The sequence below is a fragment of the Heterodontus francisci genome, chromosome 1 (genome assembly GCF_036365525.1).
Source record: "Heterodontus francisci isolate sHetFra1 chromosome 1, sHetFra1.hap1, whole genome shotgun sequence".
Taxonomy (NCBI): domain Eukaryota; kingdom Metazoa; phylum Chordata; class Chondrichthyes; order Heterodontiformes; family Heterodontidae; genus Heterodontus; species Heterodontus francisci.
In genome coordinates this window covers 14,347,285-14,372,385 of record NC_090371.1, presented here as the reverse complement: position 1 = coordinate 14,372,385, position 25,101 = coordinate 14,347,285, and the positions used below count along the sequence as shown (strand labels likewise).

At 46.3% G+C, this 25,101-nt stretch overlaps 1 protein-coding gene across 3 annotated transcripts in view; it reads left to right on the top strand.

Moving 5' to 3' along the window:
- LOC137367890 (exocyst complex component 6B) overlaps positions 1 to 25,101 on the top strand; it is a 755,392-nt gene that overhangs the window by 397,923 nt on the left and 332,368 nt on the right. For all 3 annotated transcript variants that reach the window (XM_068028681.1, XM_068028683.1, XM_068028682.1), the window contains exons 9-12: positions 16,138 to 16,221; positions 16,404 to 16,450; positions 20,390 to 20,510; positions 23,140 to 23,211. In XM_068028681.1, the coding sequence (XP_067884782.1) occupies positions 16,138 to 16,221; positions 16,404 to 16,450; positions 20,390 to 20,510; positions 23,140 to 23,211 (324 nt within the window). The remainder of the gene's footprint in view (positions 1 to 16,137; positions 16,222 to 16,403; positions 16,451 to 20,389; positions 20,511 to 23,139; positions 23,212 to 25,101) is intronic.

Here is a 25,101-nt window from a genome sequence, read left to right as displayed (position 1 = left end):
TGGTGTAGCATTAATCACTTTTGTACACTTGATCAGGTAGGCAGAGCCAACACTCTGGCGATAGATGTGTTTGCGAAGCCTGTGATCAATGACCCCCAGATCATAAGCATAATATTTGAAACCTTTCCCTTATCATCATCCATGGTCATCAGGTTTGATCTATTTTTGTAGTTGATGTAAGTTTTGGATCAGTTACAAGGAAGTGCTTGCAAAAGGCTTGCGGCTGCTGCTGTTGCTTTGATCTCAAAGCCAGACATCTGTTGTTGGAAGATAAAAGGAACAAGGATGATCTAAACATCAATACCATAAGACACCAGATAGTACGTTTCTGAGTAAGATCTGATGAAGATGCTTACCTCAACAGTGTGGCTTGACCCCCAGGAGGATCAGTATGACATTCGCTCTCTCGTTCCTTCAAAGACTGCATCTAATGTACTATTCCTCTGCATTCTCATTGTTCTTATCAAGACTCATTGCAAACTCACCTACTCTAAGTCATGCTTCCCAAGATCTCAAAACTGAAGAACTCCTCGCTGCTCAGTTTCTTTGCTCCTACTCTCCCTCAGTGTCCCCTCGTACGTTCCTTCAGTGTCCCCTTGTACTCTCCCTTATTGTCCCCTCGTACTCTCCCTCAGTGTCGGCTCGTACCCCCTCTCCCCTTGCTCCTACAGTCAAGTTTTTAAAACCCAAGTTTTGCATGAACTAGCCATTGTATGCTTTATGTTGTCAGTGGTTAGTTGGGAGCACGTTCGTCTCACGTCAGAAGGTTGTGGGATCAGACCCAGGTTTGAATTTCAGTGCACCATCTAGGCAGTCGCATGTAATCGTGAGGGAGTTCTGCATTGTCAGAGGATTTGTTTTTCAGTCGTGACATTAATCTGAAGCTGGTTCCATTGATCCTATTGAGACCGAAATGATCAAAAAATCAAAAATACTTTACAACTTTCTAGTTGCTGTGTTGTCCCCTAAATGGATGGAGACGGGGTGTGTTTGTTTAGACGAAGAGCAAAATACTGCGAATGCTGGCAAGCTGAAATAAAAATAGAAATGATGGAAATACTCAGCACGTCCGGCAGAGTCTCTGGGAGCGAAACACAATTCCTGTTTCAGGCCGATGACCTTTCATCAAAACCTTTTGATAAAAGGTCATCAATCTGAGATGTTAACTCTGTTTCTCTCTCCACCGACGCTGTCAGACCTATTTCCAGCATTTTCTGTTTTCTTTTAGATGAAGCTCCTAGTTGTGTCTTCACTCATAACCCACTTCTGGAATCTAGATTCAGAGCTCATCACGTTGGCTGCCGAGTCTAGGTTTGTGCTGCAGAAAATGCTGTGTCAAGCTTAAGAACATAGTGGCTTAACTGTAAATGGTAATGATGAATCTATATAAGGCATTGATTAGGCACTGCTGGAGTATTGTGTGCAGTTTTGGACAACCTAGTAAGAAAGAATATTGAAATCATGGGCAAGTTAGATTGGAAAACTTGGACTGCATTCACTGGAGCACAGAGTCAACGAGAAAATCTAATAGGACTGTTGAAAGGATGAATAGGGAAAGATTATTTCCACTGGTCATTGAATCGTTAACTAGAGGGGGTAAGCTATGGATTAGTACTAAAAGCATAAAGGGCGGGAGGGGGTTGGTAGCAATTAGAGTCATAGAGAGATACAGCACTGAAACAGGCCCTTGGGCCCACCGAGTCTGTGCCGACCAACAACCACCCATTTATACTAATCCTACATTAACCCCATATTCCCTACCACATCCCCACCTTCCCTCAATTCTCCTACCACCTACCTACACTAGGGGCAATTTACAATGGCCAATTTACCTATCAACCTGCAAATCTTTGGCTGTGTGAGGAAACAGGAGCACCCAGCGGAAACCCACGCGGTCACGGGGAAAACTTGCAAACTCCACACAGGCAGTACCCAGAACTGAACCCGGGTCGCTGGAGCTGTGAGGCTGCGGTGCTAGCCACTGTGCCGCCCTCTTCGTTCACACGAAGGACTATGAGACTAAAATATCCATTGCCACTAGGGGCTTTTGAAACCGAATCTGTCATTACATTTTAGAAGGAATTAGATGCTTCGAGAAAATATATTCAACGGTACCGGGATATTGGATTCGAGCTAGAAACTGCATAGGCATGATGGGCAGAATGGCAGCCTGCCTCTGTTCTGTAATGTCTATATCTATGCCTACTTGAATGAAAAGGAAAGTATTGGCACACATTTTATATTGGGGGCAAAAATATATTCATGAAAATATTTAACTTTTTCAAATATTAACTTTTTAAAACCTGTAGCAGAGACCGATGAGCTTCGTGTAGTCGTCGTCTCCTGCTTGTTTTCAAATCCCTCCATGGCCTCACCCTTCACTTTTTTGTCACCTCCTCCACTCCTCCACTCCCCCTTCCCCTTCCCCACCCCCCTCACCCCCTCCCCCCCACCCCCTCAACAATCTCTGCACTTCTTCAATTCTGGCCTCTTGTTTAGTTTAGTTTAGAGATACAGCACTGAAACAGGCCCTTCGGCCCACCGAGTCTGTGCCGACCATCAACCACCCATTTATACTAATCCTACACTAATTCCATATTCCTACCACATCCCCACCTGTCCCTATATCCTCCCTACCACCTACCTATACTAAGGGCAATTTCTAATGGCCAACTTACCTATCAACCTGCAAGTCTTTGGCATGTGGGAGGAAACCGGAGCACCCGGAGGAAACCCACGCAAACACAGGGAGAACTTGCAAACTCCACACAGGCAGTACCCAGAATTGAACCCGGGTCGCTGGAGCTGTGAGGCTGCGGTGCTAACCACTGCACCTCACTGATCTCTATTGCTCCACCATTGGTGGCTATGCCTTTAGTTGTCTGGGCCCGAAGCTGTGGAATTCTTCCTTTAAATCTCTGAAATGCTCTCTCCTCCTTTAAGTTAGTGCTTACAGCCTACTTCTGATAAAACTTTTGGTCACCAGTCCTCATGCTTCTTTATGTGGCTCAGTGTCCATTTTAGTCTGCTGACACTCCTGTGATGCACCTTGAGATGTATATACTTTGTTAAAGGCGCTGTATAAATGCAAATTGTTGTTGCTCGATCACTTCGTGACTTATCAGCAGAGGAGCTTAGCATTTCTAAGCATAGCAGCAGTAGTTCCTGAGCCTCCTGACGCTGGGAATGCCAGTAAGGAATGTTAATGTTTTCTGTTTTTAAAAAAATTTAAATTGATGAAATGAAGGGTTACTTCAAAATTAAATAAGATGATCTTTCTCTTCCACCCCCTTAAACCCAAAATGTTTTTACAGGGTAAAAGGTGCCACCCATTGGTTTAATATGGAGCATCCTCCGTGAACACTTTCCAATTGATTTTTTGATTTTCTGTTGCACGTGGGATCTAAAGAAGCATTCCAAGCAGAGTACAGATAATGGAAGGAATAATGTAGAAACAAGTCCCTTTTTTTTTTAAGTGTTCTTTTAAACTCAGAATAGGATCAAATCTGAAAAGGACTTTGAACAACACCTGCACTTAAGAGAAAGCTGGAGAGAGAAAAGAAAAGATCTCAGACTGCACTCAAAAAGAACTTTGTATTAAATTGTCAACTCGTGGAGTTTCCAGGGGAGTTAATGGCACAATAGCACGAGATAGGCTTACGCTCATTCCTGGTGGGAGGACAAAGAGGGGATGCAAGGTCTTACACAGCACACCAGCGGAAGGTACAATGACACTGTAACTGAGATCACAATTAGACACTTCAGTGGCAGTTTATCATGATCTCTCGACCAATTTAAAGGGTGGAAAGGTTCTGCCAGCACAGAAAAGGAGCTCAGAGCGGCTAGAAAATACTGTATTGCAACTGTTTCACAGATGATTAAGTCCCACACAGCGAAGCTGATAAGTCTCTCTCCACCCATCCCCACCCACTTCCCTGCGCACCCCCCCCCCCCCCGCCCCCACATCTCTTTTTGAAAAGGCTGGCAAACAAAAGAAAAGAAACAAAAAATACCTAACAGTTGAAGCCTTATCACAAAAGTTAGACCTACTCTTCGAGTTTATGTCATGCTGTGGGATAGCAGTTCTTAAAGAGGAGGCACATTTAACAATTATTCATTAAAAAGTCTGCTTTCCCCATCGGTTCTTCTCCCCCAATTTTTTCCCCTCCCCATCTCTACTCTGCTGTAGGACACTTCTAGGAATGCCTAGTGCCTACTATTCCTCGCCCGAGTGTGAGGAAGCGATGATGGACCTTTATAAAACACTGGTTCAGCCTCAACTGGAATATCATAGAATCATAGAAATTTACAGCACAGAAGGCAGCCATTTGGGCCATCGTGTTTGTGCGGCTGACAAGGAGCCATCCAGCCTAATCCCACTTTCCAGCTCTTGGTCCATGGCCTTGTAGGTTATGGCATTTCAAGTGCATATCCAAGTACTTTTTCAATGTTATGAAGGTTTCTGCCTTTACCACCCTTACAGGCAGCGGGTTCCAGATCCCCACAACCCTCTGGGTGAAAAAGTTTCCCCTCAAATCCCCTCTAAAGCTCCTATCTCTTACCCTACATCTCTGCCCCCTGGTTATGGACCCTTAAAACAAGGGGAATAGGGCCTTCCAATCTACGCAATCTAGATCCCTCATAATTTTATTTACTTGTTAGGTCTACCTCCCAGCCTCCTCTGTTCCCAAAAAAAAAAACCCTAGCCTATCCAATCTTTCCTCATAACTAAAAGTCTCCAGCCCAGATAACATCTTCACAACTCTCTCATGCAATCACACCTTTCCTACTGTGCGGTGACTAGAACTACATGCAGTACTCCAGCTGTGGCCCACCTAGTGTTCTATACAGCTCTAGCATAGTCTGTTCTTATATTCTTCACATGGGCTAATAAAGGTAAGTATCCGGTATGTCTTCTTGACCACCTTATCTACTTGTCCAGCCATCTTCGTGGATCTGTGACCTGCCCTCCATCTGTGACCTGCTTTCCAAGGTCCCTCTGTTCCTCTGTACTTCTCCGTATCCTACTATTTATTCCATTGTCTAGTTAGCCTTCCCCAAATGCATTACCTCACATTTCTCCATATTGAACTCCATTTGCCACTGTTTTGCCCACCTGCGATCTATAACTTTCTTCTTCATTATCAACTACGTGACCAGTTTTTGTATCATCTGTAAACTTCTTAATCATACCCACTACAGTCAAGACCAAATCATTGATACATACCACAAAAAGCAAGGGCCCCAGTACAGAGCCCTGCGGAACCCCACTGGAAACAGCCTTCCAGTCACAAAAACACCCATCAACCATTACCCTTTACTTCCTGCCTGAGCCAATTTTGGATCCAACTTACCGCTTTGCCTCGGATCCCATGTGCTTTTACTTTCGTGACTAGTCTGCCACTTGGGACCTTATCAAAAGCCTTGCTAAAGTTCCATCATGTTAGTCAGACCTTCTCTTAATAAATCTGTGCTGACTGTCTTTGATTAATTCATGTCTTTCTGAATGAAGATTTATCCTGTACCTCAGAATTTTCCCAATAATTTTCCGATCACTGAGGTTAGGCTGACTGGCCTGTAATTACTCTGTCCTTTTCTCCTTTTTTAAACAATGGAACAGCATTAGCTGTCCTCCAGTCCTCTGAAACTATGCCTGCAGCCAGAGGATTGGAAATTGATGGTCAGAGCCTCAGCTATTTCTTCTCTTCCTTCCCTTAACAGCCTAGGATACATTACGGGGACCCCTTAGAAAATAGGCGACATGTTTAGAGAGAGGATCTGGATCGGCGCAGGCTTGGAGGGCCGAAGGGCCTGTTCCTGTGCTGTAATTATCTTTGTTCTTTGTTCTTTGAAGAAGGGTCACTGACCCGAAACGTTAACTCTGCTTCTCTTTCCACAGATGCTACCAGACCTGCTGAGTGGTTCCAGCATTTCTTGTTTTTATTTCAGATTTCCAGCATCTGCAGTATTTTGCTTTTATTTTAGGATACATTACATCTGGGCCTGGGGATTTATGCACTTTCATAGATGTCAAACCCTTTAATACTTTTGCTCATCCTATATTAGTTTCATCTAATGTTTCAGACTCCTCCTCCCTGATTACAATGTCTGTAACATCCCTCTCTTTCATGAAATAAGACCGACGTCCTCCGCCTCCACACACACAGGTTACTCTTATGGTCCCGAATAGGCTACTCTTTCTTCTCTTGCTTTTAATATATTTATAAGAAATCTTTGGGTTTTCCTTGATTTTTCTTGCCAATATTTTTTCATGTCTCCTTGCTTTCCAAGTTCCCTTTTTAATTTCACCCCTACACTTCTTCTGTTCCTCTAGGTTTTCTGCAGTATTGAGCAGTAGCTGCCCTGAGCTTCCCTTTTTCTCTTTAAGTCCCTTGACAACCAGGGAGCTCTGATTTGTTATTCCCACCCTTTTTCTTTATGGGAACATAGTTGCTTTCAAGCCTCATTATCTCTATCTCTTCCTTGAATGCCTCTGATCTTGCACTGATCTACTTTCAAGTAGCTATCTCCAGTCCACTCTAGCTAAAGCACATCTCAGCTTGGTAAAATTAGCTTTTCCCCAAATGAGAACTTTTATTCCTGGTCTATCTTTGTCCATTTCCATAACTACCCTAAATCTAACTGAACTATGATCTCTTCAAAATGCTCCCCAACTGATACCCCTTCCACCTTCCCAGCTTCATTCGCTGAAACTAACTCCAGAACCATCCCCTCCCTTGTTGGGCTTGCTACGTATTGGCTTAAAAAAGTTCTCCTGAATGCATTTTAAGAATTTTGCTCCCCCTATGCCTTTCACACTAATTCTATCCCATTTAATATTAGGGTAGTTGAAATCCCCTACTGTTATTGCCTTATTGTTTTTGCACTTCTCAGATTTGCCTACATATGTGCTCTTGTATTGTGTCCAATTCTAGGCAGCGCACTTTAGGAACGATGTGGTGGCTTTGGAGAGGGTGCAGAAAAGATTGACGAGAACGGTTCCAGGGCTGAGGAACTGCAGTTACATGGATAGATTGGAGGAGCTGTGGTTGTTCTCCTTTGAGAAGAGAAGGTTGAGAGGAGGTTTGATAGAGGTGTTCAAGGTTATGAAGAATTTAGATAGCGAGAAACTGTTTTCATTTGTGGAAAGGTCGAGAATCAGGGAATGCTGATGTAAGGTAATTGACAAAAGAACCAATGACGACGTGAGGACAAACACTTTGACGCATTGAGTGGTTCGGGTCACAATTGCACTGCCCGAGAGGGAAGTGGAGGCAGATTCAATCATAGCTTTTAAAAGGGAATTGAATAATGAAAAGGGAATTGGATAACCTCTGAAGAGAGAAAATTTACAGGGTTACAGGGAACAGACAGGGGAGTGGAACTAGTCGATTTGCTCTTGCAGAGAGCCGGCACAGACACGACAGGCTGAATAGCCTTCTTTAGTGCCGTAACTATTCTATGATTCTATGAATGTAAGCCCAGGCAGTGAGTGTCGGCAAACTAGTCAACCTTGGGGAGCAGGGAGGTTCTGGGTGGGTGCATTGTGGCCGATTTGATCTTGTAAATGTTGCATACTCAATGCTGCTGAATACCAAAACCCCACCCAACTTTACTTTCACTAACTGAAGCATGGAGGAACCTGGTTCTCTCCTTTTAGTTTTAACAAAAGAAAGTTGCTTTGCTGATAGGTAATTGCATTGGTTAAATGATGGCCTCCTATCTATAACCTCCTTCAGCCCTACAACTCTCTGAGATCTTTGCACTCCTCCAGTTCTGGCCTCTTGCACATCCTTGATTTTAATCGCTCCATCATTAGTAGCCGTGCTTTCAGCTGCCTAGGCCCTAAGCTCTGGAATTCCCTTTCTAAACCTCTCTGTCTCTCAACCTCTCTGACCAGCTTTTGATCGTAGGAACATAGGAAATAGGAGCAGGACTAACTGTCTCAGTATCTCTTTATCAGGCTCAGTGTCAAGTTTTTCCGATAGCACTCCTGTGAAGCGCCTTGGGATGTTTTAAGACTTTAAAGATGGTGTATGTTTATGCAAATTGTTGTTGTCACAGCCTGGTGGGGATGTGCTTGTGCTGGCTCTTTGAAAGAGCAGTTGTGCATAGCCCTAAAGCCTTGCATTTTGTCCGTAACCCTGTAAGTTACTCACCTTCAATTACCTGTCCTGCTCCCTTTTAAAATTATTTATGGAATCAGCGTCCAGCACCTACGCTGCAGATCCTGACAGCGCTGACAGAAAAAAAACTCTCCTCACATCTCTTCTAGATCTTTTGCCAATAATTTAAATCGATGACCTCTGTTTATTGACCCACTCAGCCGAGGGAATAGTTTTTCTTTATCGACTGTATCAAAACCTGTCATTATCTTAAAACCTCTAGTTGGTCACTGATTAACCTTCTCTGTTCCAAGCAGAGTAGTCGTGACTTTTCTATTCATGGCTGATCCGTGAATTGTTAAAAGAAACAAAAAAAGAGATTTAAATACCATCTGAGCAAATTCTTTTCATTCTCCGTTTGCTGCAAATTGGAATATGAAGCTGTTTTATGGCATCAATGGTACTGTGCACATGACACTTGTTCTGTGTTCTGTTCCACAGTTTTATTCTCTACTTACCATGGACCGCCATGAGGTCAGCTCCAGACCTCATTACAGCCTTGGTCCAAATCTGGACAGGAGCTGAATTTCAGAGGCGAGGTTAGAGTGACTGCCTTGACGTCAAAGCAGCATTTGATTGAGTGAACCAACAAGAAGCCATTATAAAACTGAAGCCAATGGGAATCAGGAGGAAATTGCTCCACTGGCTGGAGTCATGGAAGATGGTTGTGGTTCTTGGAGGCTAATCATCTCAGCCCCAGGATACCACTGCAGAAGTTCCTCAGAGTAGTGGCCTAGGCCTAACCTTCAGCTGCTTCATCAGTGACCTTCCTTCCATTATAAGCTCAGAAGTGGGGTTGTATGCTAATGATTGTAGTGTTCAGTTCCATTCGCAACTCCTCAGATAATGGAATACTCTGTTCTCGCAGGCAGCAAGACCTGGACAACGTTCAGGTTTGGACTGATAAGCGGCAGCTAATATTTGTGCCACACAAGTTCCAGGCATTGACCATCTCCAATCTCCCCTTGACATTCAATGGCATTGCCATTGCTGAATTCCCCACCATCAACATCCTGGGGGTCACCATTGACCAGAAACTCAACTGGACCAGCCAAATAAATACTATGGCTACAAGAAGCAGGTCAGTGGCTGGGAATTCCACAGTGAATGACTCGCCACCTAAATCCCTGTCCACCATCTACACGGCACAAGTCAGGAGTATGATGGAGGCTCTCCATTTGCCTGGATGAATGCAGCTCCAACAGCACTCTCGAAGTTCATTTGATTGATACCCCATCCACCACCTTAAACGTTCACTCCCTCCACCACCGGTGCACAATGGCAGTAGTCTGTGCCATATACAGGATGCACTGCAGCGACTCGCCAAGTCTCCTTCGACAGCACCTTCCAAACCCGTGACCTCTACCACCTAGAAGGATAAGGACAGTAGATGTATGGGAACACCATTACCTGCAAGTTCCCTTGTCAAGTTGCATACCATCCTGTTCCTTCATTGTCAGTGGGTCAAAATCCTGGAACTTCCTCCCTAATAGCGCTGTGGGTGTACGTAAACCGTATTGACAGCAGCGGTTCAAGAAGGCAGCTCACCACCATCACCTCGTGGGCAATTAGGGCTGGGCAGTAAATGCTGGCCTTGCCAGTGACACCAACATCCCATGAAAAAATATTTTTAAAAAGTTGCAAGTTTTTCTCCAACTCCTGCACTATAATTTGGAAGAGCAGTAGACGAAACTCTATGGAGGTTTTTTTTGGTGGTAAGAGAAGGTAGTGGGTTGGGGGTCTACTGGTGAGATGACAAGCGGGAGAGACCAAAAGAAAACATGGGAAGGAAAAATTTGAGAGCAAGCTGAAAGGATTGAAAGAGCAGCAGGAGTATGAAGCAGAAAGACAAAAAACAGTGTGGAGGGGTGGAATGATGGAGGCAGTGGAGCAAAAATGAGTATTGAAAAAGGTTGATGACAACAATGACAGAGGAGAAAGAGTAAATGGGATCAGCATAAATAGGCACTTGGCATGATTCCAGCTCACTTGAATAAAACCTAGACCCCGCGTCCGTCTGCCTTTTGCCTGTTTCCCCATACCCCCCCACCTCTTTATGTTTAAATGGTTTGTGAAGTTGTCAGACCCCTCTCGCGTTGAACACTGTGGTCAGCTCCCATGCAGCGGGGCGACACAACCATTTGAAGCCAGATCCGTTCAAAAATACAGAGGATATAACTTCTTCCACGAGCGCAATACATTATTCACAGGCCTTTCCGTCCACAGTCTCAAAACTGACAGAATCCCTTGCGTGCAAAGGTTTATGACTATCGTTACATTACTATACCGCATAAATATACAGTTTGTAGTTGATGTGATGTCTGCTTAGGAATTCTAGAGCACAACTTGGCAGAATTCAGGGTGTACTGAAAGATATCCAGTAGGCACAATGTGTCCAAAACGGAATATAACAAGACACCGTCAATCCAACATTCAAGGGTTGCCAGGGAACTCTGAACTTCCAACATTATGTCAATCATGCTTTTAGCTTTTCAGGTCGTTAGAACACTTGTTTTCTTAGCATGTGATTATGTTTTGAAAATGCTGCAAGTGCTGACCTTATTAGTTTTGTTAAAGAGATTTTGTTCCTTGCCTCTAAGCTGCAATGAGCTAAACTGCTATGTCAGAAACCCCCGAGTCTTAAAGAATTCTCCTTTCCGTGCTAGCCAGGCTGCGGACTGAAAAGACGGCGCCAGGCATCTGAGCCTGAACTGGTGGAGCCTGGCGCTGTTCAACAGCCTGGCTCCCCGTCGCTTCTAAATCCAGCCTTCTCTCTATTCTCTCAATGTTGCTGTGGTCAGTGTTGCTCTGAACTTTCTCCTTTCATTCCTGTTGTGTTCCAAAGTCCCTGTTTAGCACACACTTCCACCCTCTGGCATTGAAATAAATCTCATAGTACAATCTCTTAACTCTAACCCATTCCTTCTCAGCACCTCAATACTGTGGAGCTCCTTACTGCTCGTACACTTTTTTTTATTCATTCATGGGATGTGGGCATCGCTGGCCAGGCCAGCATTTATTGCCCATCCCTAATTGTCCTTGAGAAGGTGGTGGTGAGCTGCCTTCTTGAACCGCTGCAGTCCATGTGGGGTAGGTACACCCACAGTGCTGTTAGGAAGGGAGTTCCAGGATTTTGACCCAGCGACAGTGAAGGAACGGCGATATAGTTCCAAGTTGGTGTCACTTCTTCCTCTTTTTAACTTGTCTTCCTTCCAATTTTTTTCACTCTTTGCTCCTGGTAATCTGAAATCCCACTGACACCACTGGTGAAGAGTGAAGGGACTTACTGTACAGAAGATGCGATAGAATTTCCACTGATAGAATTCTCCCACTTGCCTACTGTAACATTGGGAGACCTGTGGACCACACCACCCCACCCCACCGCACCTCCCAAAACCGCCCTGGAGCAATAGTGTAATAGTTTCTCCACTTAGTTTAGTTTAGTTTAGAGATACAGCACTGAAACAGGCCCTTCGGCCCACCGAGTCTGTGCCGACCATCAACCACCCATTTATACTAATCCTACACTAATTCCATATTCCTACCACATCCCCACCTGTCCCTATATTTCCCTACCACCTACCTATACTAGGGGCAATTGCTAATGGCCAATTTACCTATCAACCTACAAGTCTTTGGCATGTGGGAGGAAACCGGAGCACCCGGAGGAAACCCACGCAGACACAGGGAGAACTTGCAAACTCCACACAGGCAGTACCCAGAATTGAACCTGGGTCGCTGGAGCTGTGAGGCTGCGGTGCTAACCACTGCGCCACTGTGCCGCCCCTTGTATGAATCTTTCACCAAAGTGGCGATTGGGGGAAAGCCCATGGAAATGAATGGCAGTAGATCTCTGACCGATACATGTCTACCAAATATCATTCGTTATGGGTGGCAAATAAGCGTCTTGTTTTATAATGTGCCCTATTTTAGTTCCTCTTCAAAACAAATGCTACCTGTTCCTGGAAAAGGTTATGCTGTATATGTTCTCTCTCCTGAGGAATGACATTTCCGGTCACTCACTAAAATCCTAATGGGGAGTTGCTCATTTGGAAAGAAAGATAGAATTTATGTAGCACATTCTGGGGTCTCGAAGCTCTCATGGACAAAAAATTACTTTGGCGGGCAGTCACTTTTGTCGGAAAATCCAGCACGATCCCACAAGCAGACTAATTGATTTGCTTTTCGGTGGTGTTGATTAAGAGAGGACTGTTGACCAGGACACTGGCAAAACTCGCTACTCTGCTTTGAATGGTGCCATGGGATCATTATCGCTCATCAGAACAGACGGACGAGGACTCAAACGTCTAATTTGAAAGATGGCACTTCAACAATGAGGTACTCCCTCAGCAGTGGGCTGGAATGCTAACCTAGATTACATGCTCAAGTCCTAGAGTGGGTCTTGAATCTGTAAAATCTGACTCAGAGGCAGGAATAGGTAACCCTAAAACAGTTAGGTTGAAAGGGGCTTGATGTGGGCTGTCCATGTTCACAAGTGAAAATTGGTTGCTTGGGTGAGCTACTTGAAAAGCTGTTATTGTGGCAAGCTCCTGCCTTCAGGATAGGAAAGGAATCTGTCGTCTTCGCCCTCCCCAAGATCTCTTCCCCACCCCCAGTTTTTGATTCAAGTTTCTTAAAAGTTTAATAAAAGCAAAATACTGCGGATGCTGGAAATCTGAAATAAAAACAAGAAATGCTGGAACCACTCAGCAGGTCTGGCAGCATCTGTGGAAAGAGAAGCAGAGTTAACGTTTCGGGTCAGTGACCCTTCATCGGAACTGAACTTTCTTAAAAGTTTAACCTGCTCTTTAACAGTGGAGAGACTACAGAAACCAGGGTTGTTCTCCTTAGAGCAGAGAAGGTTAAGTAGAGATTTAGTTGAGGAGTTTTGATAAATTAAATGGGGAGAAACTGTTTCCACTGGGCCAGTAGAGGGAACAGACGATTGGCAAAAAATTCTAAGTAGAAATGAGAATTTCATTTTAAGAAGCACGTTTTTACAATCTGGAATGCACTCCCTGAAAGCAACTTCATTCATCATTTTCATGAAATTGGATAGAAGTTTGAAAAAGGATAAATTTGCTTGGTGATGGGGAAAGGTTGGAAATTAGGACCAATTGGCTGGTTCTTTCAAAGAGCTTTCACAGATGCGAGGGGCAGAATGGTCTCTTTCTGTGCTTTAAGAGTCTATGAACGACTTCCTTTCACATCTTCCCCACCCACATCTTCACCAGTCACCCACAGGATCCGCCCTATGTGTGTAACCTTCTCCAGCCCTATAACCCTACAAGATCTCTGTGCTCCTCCAATTCTGGTCTTTGGGCATTTCCTAGTTTAATCACTCCACCATTAGTGTCCATGCCTCCAGCTGCCAAGGCCCTAAGCCCGGGAATTTCCCTGCTAAACCTGTCTGCCTCTCTTCCTTTGAAATGTTCAGTAAAACCTACCTTTTTGACCAAGCTTTTGCTCATTTTTTTTCATTTGTTCATGGGCTGTGGGCATCGATGGCTAGGCAAATGTTTATTGCCCATCCCTAATTGTCCTTGAGAAGGTGGTGGTCAGCTGCCTTCTTGAACCGCCGCACTCCATGTGGTGTAGGTACACCCACAATGCTGTTAGGAAGGGAGTTCCAGGATTTTGACTTAGTGACAGTGAAGAAATGGCTATATAGTTCCAATTCAGAATGGTGTGTGGCTTGGAGGGGAACTTGCAGGTAGTGGTGTTCCCGTGCATCTGCTGCCCTTGTCCTTCTAGGTGGTAGAGGCTGAGGGTTTAGAAGGTACTGTCAAAGGAGCCTTGGTGCGTTGCTGCAGTGCATCTTGTAGATGGTACACACTGCTGCCATTGTGTATCAGTGGTGAAGGGAGTGAATATTGAAGGTGGTGGATGGTGTGCCAGTCAAGCGAGCTGCTTTGTCCTGGATGGTGTCGAGCTTCTTGAGTGTTGTTGGAGCTGCACCCATCCAGGCAAGTGGAGAGTATTCCATCACTCTCCTGACTAGTGCCTTGTAGATGGTGGACAGGCATTGGGGAGTCAGGGGTTGAGTTACTCGCTGCAGAATTGCCAGCCTCTGACCTGCTCTTGTAGCCACAGTATTTATGTGGCTGGTCCAGTTCAGATTCTGGTCAATGGTAACCCCCAGGATGTTGTTAGTGGAGGATTTCAGCGATGGTAATGCCATTGAACATCAAAGGGACATGGTTAGATTCTCTCTTGTTTGAGATGGTTACTGCTTGGCACTTGTGTGGCACGAATGTTACTTGCCACTTCTGCCTAATATCTTATGTGGCTCCATGTCAAATTTTGTTTGAATGCTCCTGTGAAGTGCTTTGGAATATTTTACTACATTATAGGCGCTATATAAATACAAGTTGCTGTTGAGCGGCGGGAGCCGAGGCCGCAGACTGCATTATTTCTCAACTGTCAGTGACATCGCTTCCTCTCATCACAAACACCATTGATACTGTTGAACAAATCCTCCACCCTCTCCATTCACCCCCCTCCTCCGCCTCACCCCCAGAGAGATCTTAATACAAGCAGCAACGCAAAGACGCTGCCCGATTAGATAAAGAACATGCACTCCAAGCTCAAGACGTCAGGGGATTATGGAGCCACTTAAGGTTACAGCGATTTAAAACCTTAAACAAAAACAATAATTGTAAATAGTTGTTTTGTGCAGGGGAAAAAAAAGTCTTCTCATTAAAATCAGCCACAGTCCCAAGTCATTTAGGCTTTAAAACCCCTTTTTGTTCTGTGTGTGTTTTTTTTTGTAAAAACCGGTTATAGTTTGTCCTTTTGCACTGAATGGAAACAGGAAATCTGCTTGCAAAAAATAGCACCCTTTTTTGTGGAGCAATGTGTTTTAAAGGCACAGAATGGCATCAGTGGGGTTGCTACTGAAATTACTGCTACTGTCTTACTCTTCATTAGAATGAGAAGTTTTAGGAACAAGAAAAGACCATTTGACTCAATACGCCTTTCTTCTCTTGATAGATTAACCCCATGTACCTACCGTCACCACATATCCCTTAACTCCACCGACATCATCCCTCAACCCCTTCTATGTAATTGTCTCTTGACCCTCATTTATATTCATTTACAGTTTCTTCTCTGATCATTTAATCACAATTCCATTACCCTTTGTTGGATAGTATTCAACCTGCCTTCCCTTCTTACTCCTCATCTAATTTTGAACTTGTTTCTCCAGTGATTGTGTATACTTTACCCCAATTATTTTCTCCAATTCCCTTCCTAACCTTGAAAACTTGACTTAAATCACCTTAATCTCCTCTATTGCCAAGGGCACAGGCCAAATTCTTTGATCATTCCAAATAATAACTGATGCCTTGAATTATCTTCATCACTGCTCTTTGTGCTGGCTCTCTCTTTCTCTCGCAGTAATATCGAAACCAAGGGGGTGATGAGAATTCCTTTTACTCATTTAGTTTTTATGATCTGGAATTCACTGAAAGCAGTTGAAACAGGTTCAGCAGTAACTTTTAAAAATTAGGTGGATAAATAATTGAGGGAGAGACATTTGCAGGACTGTGGGGTGAAGAACAGAAGAGTGGCAATAATTGAATTGCTTCTTCAAAGAGCTAACACATGCCTTGACGGACAGAATGGCCTCTTTCTGTGCTGTATGATTCGATAACTTTCCCCAATGCTGAGACCATATGCTTTTAGCTTTTTTGATAAATCACAAAGGCAGATTTTAATGAGCCGAAATGTTCATTCACGGAGGTCAGGTAATTGGGCGCTTCATGAACGGGAGCAATCTGGACACAGCGGACGAGGCAAAGGAGGTTTTGGGGTGATCCCATCTAAATGGGAAGCCCATTGTGTAGACAGGAGCCTCGGTTAAAGGTGTCTGGTTTTTGTCAACAAATCTGCTTTTGTCAGTCCTTAAAAATGTGTTCACGCGCTCCCAACTCTAACACACATCCCCTTTTCTTCTGTTTCATTTCTCCAGGGTGCTCAAGATACATTTGAGAACTACTACAGGAAACAAAGAAAGAAACAGGCCCGCTTAGTCCTGCAGCCCCCTTCCAACATGGTAGGAATAATCTCCCCTTTCATTTCCATTAACCAAAGAGCATTTTAACCTTGATGAAACAGTATTCCTTTTTGTTTTTGCCCTGAATTACTGAACATGCCAGTGTATGACCCTTTTTTTGAAAAATTCTTTATTTTTGCAGTCCTTTATTGTCCTAACTCAAAATGCTTGTCTTGTTGCAGCATGAAACGCTAGACGGCTACAGGAGGTATTTTAATCAAATTGTAGGGTGAGTGTATGTTTTTCATGCAAAGAAAAGTTCTACTAGTGCTATGTTCTTGTTATTTGCATTTTGGAGTGACATTTGTTCGTGAAAGATTTTTTTTTCATGAGAGGATTTTTGCCACCAGGGCGCTTTTCCAATGCGGGCTCCATCCTTGTGATACCCCATTTCGTCTCATTCGGGCAAGGATGCATTGTACTCATTACAGAGTTCATCCGTTAGTTCGGCTGATTAACAGTGTGTAGCTGGCCCATTCAGACCAGATCTTGGTTGCAGTCCTGGCTTTGAGCTGGAATGCTAGTAGGGCAGTGCAGTTGGATGGGGAGTTACAAATCAGTCAGATGTTTCCCATTGTGGGAGAATCTAGAACTAGGGGTTACTATTTAAAAAAGGGGTCGGCCATTTAAGACCAAGATGATGAGAAATTTTTTCTCGGAGGGTCATGAGTCAAGAATTGAGTCTTAGGAACTCTCTTCCTCAAAATGCAGTGGAAGCAGAGTCTCTAAATATTTTTGAAGCAGAGGTAGATAGATTCTTGATAAGCAAGGGGGTGGAAAGTTATCGGTGATAGGCAGGAATGTGGAGTTGAGGTTACAATCAGTTCAGCCATGATCTTATTGAATGACGGAGCAGGCTCGAGGGGCCGAGTGGTCTACTCCTGCTCCTAATTCGTATGTTTATATTCCTGTTCCGGGAATATCCCTGTTCCTTATCCAATAAGGTGTGCTAAACCGCACATCTGTATAAGCATTGGCTGCGAAGGGGTCCTCTCCATTTTTCCACTCTTTCTTTCCCCCTTCCTTCTCCTTTTCCCTTCACCCCAATCCTTCTCTTCCCTTTCTCCCAATCCGTCTCTTCTCTTTCCCCCAATCCGTCTCTTCTCTTTCCCCCAATCCGTCTCTTCCCTTTCCCTCCTCCTTCTCTTCCCTTTCCCTCCTCCTTCTCTTCCCTTTCCCTCCTCCTCTCCCTTTTGCCCACTTCCCTTCCCCGTCCTCTCCCTTTTCCCCACCTCCTCTGCCCTTTTCCCCTCCTCCTCTGCCCTTTTCCCCTCCTCCTCTGCCCTTTTCCCCTCCTCCTCTGCCCTTTCCCCCTCCTCCTCTGCCCTTTCCCCCTCCTCCTCTGCCCTTTCCCCCTCCTCCTCTCCGCTTTCCCCCTCCTCCTCCTCTCCCCTTTCCCCCTCCTCCTCCTCTCCCCTTTCCCCCTCCTCCTCCTCTCCCCTTTCCCCCTCCTCCTCCTCTCCCCTTTCCCCCTCCTCCTCCTCTCCCCTTTCCCCCTCCTCCTCCTCTCCCCTTTCCCCCTCCTCCTCCTCTCCCCTTTCCCCCTCCTCCTCCTCTCCCCTTTCCCCCTCCTCCTCCTCTCCCCTTTCCCCCTCCTCCTCCTCTCCCCTTTCCCCCTCCTCCTCCTCTCCACCTTCCCCCCTCCTCCTCCTCTCCACCTTCCCCCCTCCTCCTCCTCCCCCTTTCCCCCTCATCTTCCTACCCCCTTTCCCCCTCCTCCTCCTACCCCCTTTCCCCCTCCTCCTCCCCCTTTCCCGCCTCCTCCCCTCTTTCTCCCTTCTCCCTCCTCCTCCCCCTTCTCCTCCCCCCTTTCCCCTTCCTCCCCACTCCCCCTTTCCTCCTCCTCACCCGTTCCTCCTCCTCCCCTCCCCCTCCCTTTCCCCCTCCTCCTCCAATTTCCCCCTCGTCCCCTTTCCCCATTCTCCCTTTCCCCCTCCTCCTTTTCCCCCTCCTCCCCCTCCTTGCCCCTTTCCCCCTCCTCGCCCCTTTCCCCCTCCTCCTCTCCTTTCTCCCTCCTCCTCCTCTCCTTTCTCCCTCCGCCTTCTCTCCTTTCTCCCTCCTCCTCCTCTCCTTTCTCCCTCATCCTCCTCTCCTTTCCCCGCCTCCTGCTCTCCCCTTCCCCCACCTCCTCCTCTCCCATTCCCCCGCCTCCTCCTCCTCCTCCTCCACCCTTTCCCCCTCCTCCTCCTCCTCCTCCCCCTTTCCCCCCTCTTCCTCCCCCCTTTCCCCCTCCTCCTCCTCTCCCCCTTACCCCCTCCTCCTCCTCCTCCCCCTTTCCCCCTCATCTTCCTACCCCCTTTCCCCCTCCTACCCCCTTTCCCCCTCCTCCTCCCCCTTTCCCCCTCCTCCTCCTCCCCCTTTCCCCCTCCCCCTCCTCCTCCCCCTTTCCCGCCTCCTCCTCCCCCTTTTCTCCACTCCACCTCACCCCCCCTTTCCCACCTCCCCCTCTTCCCCCCCCCCACTCTTCCCCCCCCCCCACCTCCTCCCCTCTTTCTCCCTTCTCCCTCCTCCTCCCCCCTTCTCCCTCCTCTTCCCCCCTTCTCCCTCCTCCTCCCCCTTCTCCCTCCTCCTCCCCCCTTCTCCCTCCTCCTCCCACCTTCTCCCTCCTCCTCCCACCTTCTCCTTCCTCCTCCCACCTTCTCCCTCCTCCTCCCACCTTCTCCCTCCTCCTCCCCCCTTCTCCCCCCTTCTCCCTCCTCCTCCCCCCTCCTCCCCCCTTTTCTCCTTCTCCCCCTTTCCCCTTCCTCCCCCCTTCTCCCTCCTCCCTTCCCCCTCCTCCTCCCTTTCCCCCTCCTCCTCCATTTTCCCCCTCGTCCCCTTTCCCCATTCTCCCTTTCCCCCTCCTCCCTTTTCCCCCTCCTCCTCCTCCTTGCCCCTTTCCCCCTCCTCCTCCTCCTTGCCCCTTTCCCCCTCCTCCTCCTCCTCCCTTTCCCCCTCCTCCTTGCCCCTTTCCCCCTCCTCCCCTCCTTTCTCCCTCCTCCTCCTCTCCTTTCTCCCTCCTCCTGCTCCCCCCTTCCCCCGCCTCCTCCTCTCCCATTCTCCCACCTCCTCCTCCTCTCCCATTCCCCCGCCTCCTCCTCCCCCCTTTCCCCTCCTCCTTTTTCCCCTTTCCTCCTCTCCTTTCCCCCTCCTCCTCCTCCTCCCCCCTTCCCCCTCCTCCTTCTCTCCCCTTTTCCCCTCCTCCTTCTCTCCCCTTTCCCCCTCCTCCTCCTCTTCTCCCCTTTCCCCCTCCTCCTTCTCATCCCCCCCTTTCCCCCTCCTCCTCATCCCCCCCCCTTTCCCCCTCCTCCTCATCCCTCCTTTCCCCCTCCTCCTCATCCCCCCTTTCCCCCTCCTCCTCATCCCCGCTTTCCCCCTCCTCCTCCTCCCCCCCTTCCCCTCCTCCTCCTCCCCTTTCTCCCTCCTCCTCCTCCCCCTTTCCTCCTCCTCCCCCCCTTCCCCCCTCCTCCTCCCCCTTTCTCCCTCCCCCCTCCTCACCTTTCCCCCTCCTCTGCTTTCCGTCCTCCTCTCCTTTCCCTTTCCCACTCTCCTCCTCCTCCCCCTTTCCCCCTGCTCTTCCCCCCTCCTTCTCTCCCCTTTCCTCTCCCTCTTCACCCTCTCCTCCTTTCCCTCTTCACCCTCTCCTCCTTTCCCTCTTCACCCTCTCCTCCTTTCCCTCTTCACCCTCTCCTCCTTTCCCTCTTCACCCTCTCCTCCTTTCCCTCTTCACCCTCTCCTCCTTTCCCTCTTCACCCTCTCCTCCTTTCCCTCTTCACCCTCTCCTCCTCCTCTCCTGCTCTTTCCACCCTCTCCCCGTTGTGATGCCATGTCTGCTGAAATGGCCAAACATGTAGAAACTGTGGAAATGTTAGGCTCTTCCCGGAACTGATGTTCCTCTGCCCTGGTGATTGCAAAAACAAATTTAACATTTAATTAAAGAAAAATCACAGAAACTGTCTTGCTCCTGATACTGAGCAGCTATCACTTCAGTTAAGTGTGCGTGCAACTGAACAAAAGGCAAGATGTTCAGTAATACCCCACGTTGCGAGGCTCAACATTGCGATAGGATCCTGTGTTAAATCCGCCTGCGGTATCTTTTGCAATCGAGGGTGCATTTTTGCTGTGCATGCGTATGTTTTACTGACCGGTTTTGCGTCCATTTCTGACCTGTTCCAATTCTCCTTTTCAGTTTTTTTGTAGTTGAAGACCACATATTGCACACCACCCAGGGTCTGGTGAACAGAGCGTACATTGATCAACTGTGGGAGTTAGCGGTGTCCAAAACCATGTCAGCACTCAGGACTCATTCAGTAAGTGAGACTGTGAAATCTGCCCCCACCCCCTCACCATCGTCTCCTTAAGTTCCTCAGTGTTTAAAAGCACTGCTTACGTTGCAGGACATTATTGAACACAGAAGCAGAATATAGTTCATTGCTGATTCTACTTTTTTTAAAAATTCTGTTCTGTTCCACTTGTGAGATTTGCTAAATTGATTGCAACTCCACGTTCCATCTGCGGTAGCTCCGTGCTTCGGCAAGAGCCTCCACTTTCCCCACTCTGGCATTGTAACTCTCTCCTGGCTTCATCAGTGGCAGAGCCTTTAGCCACTACACAACCTATACTGTGGAGCTAGCTCTCGCTTAACCCCTCCGACTTGCTACCTCTCTCCCCACCTTCAAAAGCATACTCGAAATCTACCTCTTCGACTGTACCTTAACTTTTCTTTCGCTTCCTACTCCTACTGCAAGTGCATTGAAATGGAATGGTAGTGCAAGCTGCTATGTAAATGTCAGTGTCGGTTCACAGCACAATATATCTTGTTTATTTCATGTCAATTTCTGCTACCACTTCATTCAGCACCGAAGGCAACCATTCGGCCCATTGTGCATGTGCAAGCTCTTTGAAAGAGCTGTCCAGTGAGTCCCGTTCCCCTGCTCTTTCTGCATAGCCGTGCAAATTTTTCCCTTCCAAATATTTAAAAGCAAGTCACAAAGACTGGAATATTAGGAAAAGGGAAAATCACCCCCGCCGCCCCAATCTCTCTCAGTGGCCCCTGCTGCAAAATGGGCATGATATCAAGAGAAGGCAGAATCAGGCTTGAATACAAGTTCTCTAGTGTAGAATACGATGCCACTGTAGTGCCACACCCTTTGTACTTTTTCTCCTAATTCATAACCTCCCTCTACCAGTCTACTGTTCTTAGTTCTCGGCTGAAACTGCCAGTGGAGTGGGGGAAAACCGTTGCACTGTCAGAGGTGCCGTCTTTTGGGTGAGACATTAAACTGAGGCCCTGCCTGCCCTCACAGGTGACTATAAAAGATCCCAAGCCATTAGTTTAGTTTAGTTTAGAGATACAGCACTGAAACAGGCCCTTCGGCCCACCGAGTCTGTGCCATCAACCACCCATTTATACTAATCCTACACTAATTCCATATTCCTACCACATCCCCACCTGTCCCTATATTTCCCTACCACCTACCTATACTGGGGGCAATTTATAATGGCCAATTAACCTATCAACCTGCAAGTCTTTGGCATGTGGGAGGAAACTGGAGCACCCGGAGGAAACTCACGCAGACACAGGGAGAATTTGCAAACTCCACACAGGCAGTACCCAGAATTGAACCCGGGTTGCTGGAGCTGTGAGGCTGCAGTGCTAACCACTGCGCCGCCCATTATTCCCAACATCACTAATTACCAAATTATCTTGTCATAAACGCATTGCTTTGTTTGTGGGATCTTGCTGTGTGTAAATTAACTGCCGCATTTCCTGCATCACGACAATAAAAGCAAAAGATGGTGGAAATCTGAAATAAAAACTAAGTGCTAGAAATACTCAGCAGGTCTGGCAGCATCTGTGGAGAAAGAAGCAGAATTCACGTTTCAGGTCTGTGACCTTTCATCAGTTCTGCTTCTCTCTCCACAGATGCTGCCAGACCTGCTGAGTATTTCCAGCACTTTCTGTTTTTCTTCCTACATTACAACAGTGGCTACACTTCAAGAAAGTAATATGGCTATAAAGTGCATTGGGATGTCCTGAGATTGTGACAGGCACTATATAAATGCAAGTCAGAAAGCACTGTTTCCCTGCTGATCAAGCATCTCTGTGACATGTACCCAGGCTTCTAATGCTGCTGCCCAGCCAGTTTTGTTTTTTTTAAATTAAGGAGCTGTGGTGAATGGCCAGTGTCTACTGCATAGGATAGTCCAGTTTGCATTTGTATAGTGCCTTTTAAATAGATAAACATTTCTGGGCATTTCACAGAGGAGTATGGGAATAAAATTTAACACTAAGCCAAAGAAGGGGGAATTAGGAGAGGTGACCAACTTAGTCCAAGTGTTGTGTTTTTAAGACCAAGAGATATAGAGGTCTAAGGAGGGATTTCCAGAGGATGGGATACAAGTGGCTGAAGGGTGGGACGAAAGGAGGAGAAATACACAAGGGGATTGGAGTCTGAGTATCGGAGAGTTAAGGGGGAGGGTTATGAGGTTAGAGGGGGTTACTGAGATAGGGAGTGGCAAGACATGGAATTAAATGATGCTCATTTTGAGTTTTAAAGGCTGTTAGATGAGCACAAAATTGAGGGAGGTGGAAGACGATCATAGCTTTGGGGTTCTGGGAAAGAATGAGTCTGAGAAGGAGGTGATGCAGTGAGTCTTGCCTTGAGCATGTTTCCTATGTTACAACAGTGACCACAATTTAAGAAGTACTTCATTACCTGTGAAGTACTTGGGCTGTCCTGAGGTCATAAAAATTCCTATATAAATGTGAGTTGTTTTTCTTTCTAATACTGTGAAGATGAAGAGCCTCAACATTGTGCCTGGCCCAGTCATACAGTAAAATGGAAATAGGTTGCTCACAAAGTTAGATATGTTGTACTGCATTTTGAAGTTGGCTGGCTTTAAACACCTCTCCTTTTTTTCGCTCTTCACATTCAGTCATACTGTTCTGACCCGAACTTGGTGTTGGATTTGAAGAACCTTCTCGTTCTCTTTGCGGACACTCTTCAGGTAACTGGACGAGTTTTCCATAGTTGGACTTTGGAACAGTCTTGTATGTAAGCTAACCGAGTGGTAATTAACAAGGTTAAGTGAATATGTAAGAACATAAGAGTTGCAATGAGAAACGACCATTCAGCCCAGAACGCACTTGTCATTCCATGACCGAAAGCCTGGCTCGGGTATAAAATTAAAACCCGACACAGGCCCGACCCGACCACAGCCAACCCGGGCCCGAGTCCTTCACTTTTTTTTTTCATACCCTTCCTGAAGATATCAAACATGTTATTAGTACAGAAAAAAACCGTGTCAAAATGTAAATTAAAAAGAAAACCATACAAAACAAAACCCGACCACGGCCAACCCGACCAAAACCTGTATGCTGGACACAGAATATAGACCTGACCTGACCCTAACTCGACACAGGTAGTCGGGTTTGGTCAGGTTCGGGTCGGGTAGCCAGGCTTTACCATGACCCATATATTCTCTCCACTATTAGTTACTCTACCCATAAATTTGATCTCCTTACACAGTCCTTATATACTGTACCTTATCATGGGCTCTATCCACCCATTTAAAGCTGTAGGATATTGGTCTATGCTGTCATCTCCACTACTCAGTCGTGTTGGCCTTCAAAAATGCCTGCCTGCTCCCATCAAGTTTATTAGCAGATGTGTCAATGTATTCCATGGGTGGAATTTAATTGATATTCCATGACGGTTGCTATATTTTTTATAAATAAGAAAGTAAGAAATAGGAGCAGGTGTAGGCCATACAGTCTCTCGAGCCTGCTGTGCCATTTAATAAGATCATTAGCTGATCATCTACCTCAACTCCACTTGCCCAACCTATCCCTATATCCCTTGATTCCCTTAGTGTCCAAAAATCTAACAATCTCAGTCTTGAATGCACTCAATGACTAACCACCAACTTGAGAGTTCCCAAGATTCACACCTGCTGAGTAAAGATATTTATTGTCATCTCTGTCCTAAATGGTCCTTGGTCTCAGGATAATGACCCCTAGTTCTAGACTCTCCCGCCAGAGAAAACAGCCTCTCAGCATCTGCCCTGTCAAACCTTCTTAGAATTTTATACATTTCAAATGAGATCACCTCTCATTTTTCTAATCTCCGGAGAGTATAGGCCCATTTACTCAATCGCTCCTCATAGGACAGCCCTGTCATCCCAGGGCTGTTTGTTTTTCCCATTTAGAAGTACCTTAACGGTTTCCCGTGAATCACTGGCTTTAGGATGCAGACAGTATTGTACAAGGGATGTTACAGTCAAGGCCACTGTTTCTTGGTGTTCATGGAAAATCAGATGGTACAGAAGAATGTATCCCAAAACATCGCTATAAATCCCAGATTGCACATAATAAAGCAAAATTTAATCATTCAGTCAGCGTAAGACAGAGGCCTACTTTGGATAAAATGTGTCTAAGTTTTATTCCATACCTGATTGCTCATTCTTTATGAATTGAGGCAACATGCTGGAAATTTAGTCATTTAAATCAAGCAAATCTTGGTATCTTGTACCTTCCGCCCCACCCCCAACCCCCAAGACACACCCACAGCTGAGGTAGTGGGCAGTTGTCTTATTTGCAGCCAAAAGATAGACACAGGAACATAGGCTCAGGTTGGCCGTTTGATGACTGTTTCTTTTGTTTTACCCCCCCATCTTTCAGGAACTTCTTTCAAATGACACGTCTGTTGAGGTATCACCAGGGTTCTGTTTTGAAGGGCTGTAGGAGAGAGGGGAGACAAGGTGGGGATAAGGAACCCCACAGGTTCGAGGTCCTGAGTTACCGTAGGGGATGGAGCTATGAGCCTTGATGAAGATGGTGAGAATTTGGGAGGATGAGGATTGGGTAGGATGATCTATGAAGACCTAGAAAAGTTCTGA